A 2,177-nucleotide genomic window follows, 5' to 3' on the forward strand; every position below is an offset into this window, starting at 1 on the left:
ATACCATGAAGTATCGAAATGGTCCACATGATGGGTGTATAGGCCCACAAATATCCCCATGAATTCTTTCCAAGAATGTTGGAATTTCAATATCAACCTTCGTTGGGGAAGGTCTTATAATGAGTTTGCCTTGTGAACAGGCCACACATGAAAACTCATTATTTAAAATAATCTTTTGGTTCTTTAGGGGATGTCCACGAGTATTATTTATTATTCTTTGCATCATTGAACTCCCAGGGTGACCAAGTCGGTCGTGCCATAATATGAAAATTTTCTTGTCAACAAACTTCATGTTTGTGACTGTATTTGCCTCAATTGCTTTAATTATTGTGCAATACATTCCAGAGGAGAGTGCACGTAATCTTTCTTTTATTTGCTTCTGGCCGCATATAATAGATGTAATACAAAGGTATTCAACATTGTTTGCATTCAATGTTTCGATATGATATCCATTTCGGCGGATATCTTTAAAGCTAAGCAAATTTCTATTGGATTTGCTAGCATATAGAGCATTTTCAATATATAGGCTTGTCTCATTTGGTAAAATGAATTTTGCCTTTCCATGGCCTTCAATAATTTTTGATGCACCCGATATTGTTATAACATTATTTTCAGCTAATGTTAATTCTAAAAAATACCTTTTGCTTTTAAGGATGGTGTGTGTTGTACCACTATCGGCTAGACAAACGTCTTGATATTCCCTCATTAATCTAAAAATAAATGCATAATAAAGTAAGTTATAACTCTAATAAAATTGTAGTTAAACAAGGTTCTCAAAGTAGTTATCACTTATTACAACTCAAGAAAAACCTTAAACAAAGATATAATAATGCGGACATCCTAGAAAAAAAATAATTAAAAGCATTGAGCCAAGACAAGAAAAAATACTAGAATTAGAATTTGATCAATCTATATTTTCTAGCACACCACCCCCAATCAAATGATCAATATTCCCATCCGGTTGTGCAAAGAAATCAGAGACATCTAAATGAGTTATGTCGACAGGGCCATCATCATCAGCAAAATTTGTCTCTATTTTTCCTTTTCCTTTTCTTGAATTTTGGTAGAGATCTACAAGATGCTTTGCCGTACGACAGGTACGAGACCAATGCCCCTCCGTTCCACATTTGAAACACTTATCTTCATATTCTTTTGGTTTTCCAACTGATTCTTCATTATTCGGTTTCCACGGTTGGTGGTTTGTTTTCTGTCTCTTTCCATCATGTTGCTGAAAATTTTTCCTTTGACCATTGCCGCGTCCGCGTCCACGCCCACGCCCTCTTCCATAATGAGGGATTTGGGTTGAGTTGACATTCACTTCAGGGAATGCTGTTTCATTTGCTTCAGGAAATGGTGTAGAGCCGGTTGGGCGCATTTGATGATTTTTCATCAGTAGTTCATTGTTTTGTTCAGCAACTAGTAGACATGAAATAAGCTCAGAGTATTTTTTAAATCCACGCTCACGATATTGCTGCTGCAGGAGCACATTTGATGCGTGGAAAGTAGAGAATGTTTTTTCAAGTAAATCTTGATCAGAAATGTTTTCTCCACAAAGTTTGAGCTTGGAACAAATTTTGAATAATGCAGAATTATAGTCGCTTACAGATTTGAAATCTTGCAGGCGAAGGTGGATCCATTCATAGCGGGCTCTTGGGAGAACTATAGTTCTCTGATGGTCAAACCTTTCTTTAAGATCTTTCCAAAGTTCTTGCGGGTTTTTCACAGTGAGATACTCGGCTTTCAATCCATCATCGAGATGGTGACGAAGGAAAATGAGTGATTTTGCAAGATCCTGCAGGGATTCGTTGTTTGCTTCTTTTATCGTATCTCCAAGATTTTTAGAAATGAGATGAACCTCAGCATCCAAAATCCATGACAAATAGTTTTTTCCACTGATATCAAGTGCTTCGAATTCGAGTTTGGTAATATTTGCCATATCAACTGTTAAATGAAAAAAAAATTAAGAAAATTAATAACGAATGAAATCACCCACAGGTTTTTGATGGAATACTGATTATAACAAAACACTTTTAATTGAGTTTTGAGTAAAGTTATGAAATCATACATATAATTTGAAAATATATATATTTATCGATTTTTAAATTTGAATTTTAATAATTAAATATATAAGTATATATTAAACAAATATATAAGGGGAGATGTGAGTTTAAATATAT

The 2,177-nt window shown here is 34.5% G+C and overlaps 1 protein-coding gene across 1 annotated transcript; it reads right to left on the minus strand.

Moving 5' to 3' along the window:
• Positions 1-904: 904 nt before the first annotated feature.
• Positions 905-1,936, minus strand: LOC140837904 (uncharacterized). The gene has a single exon (XM_073203982.1). It carries the CDS (start codon positions 1,934-1,936, stop codon positions 905-907), a length of 1,032 nt encoding a protein of 343 aa, XP_073060083.1.
• Positions 1,937-2,177: the final 241 nt, after the last annotated feature.

Source organism: Primulina eburnea, chromosome 8 (genome assembly GCF_022965805.1).
Source record: "Primulina eburnea isolate SZY01 chromosome 8, ASM2296580v1, whole genome shotgun sequence".
NCBI lineage: Eukaryota > Viridiplantae > Streptophyta > Magnoliopsida > Lamiales > Gesneriaceae > Primulina > Primulina eburnea.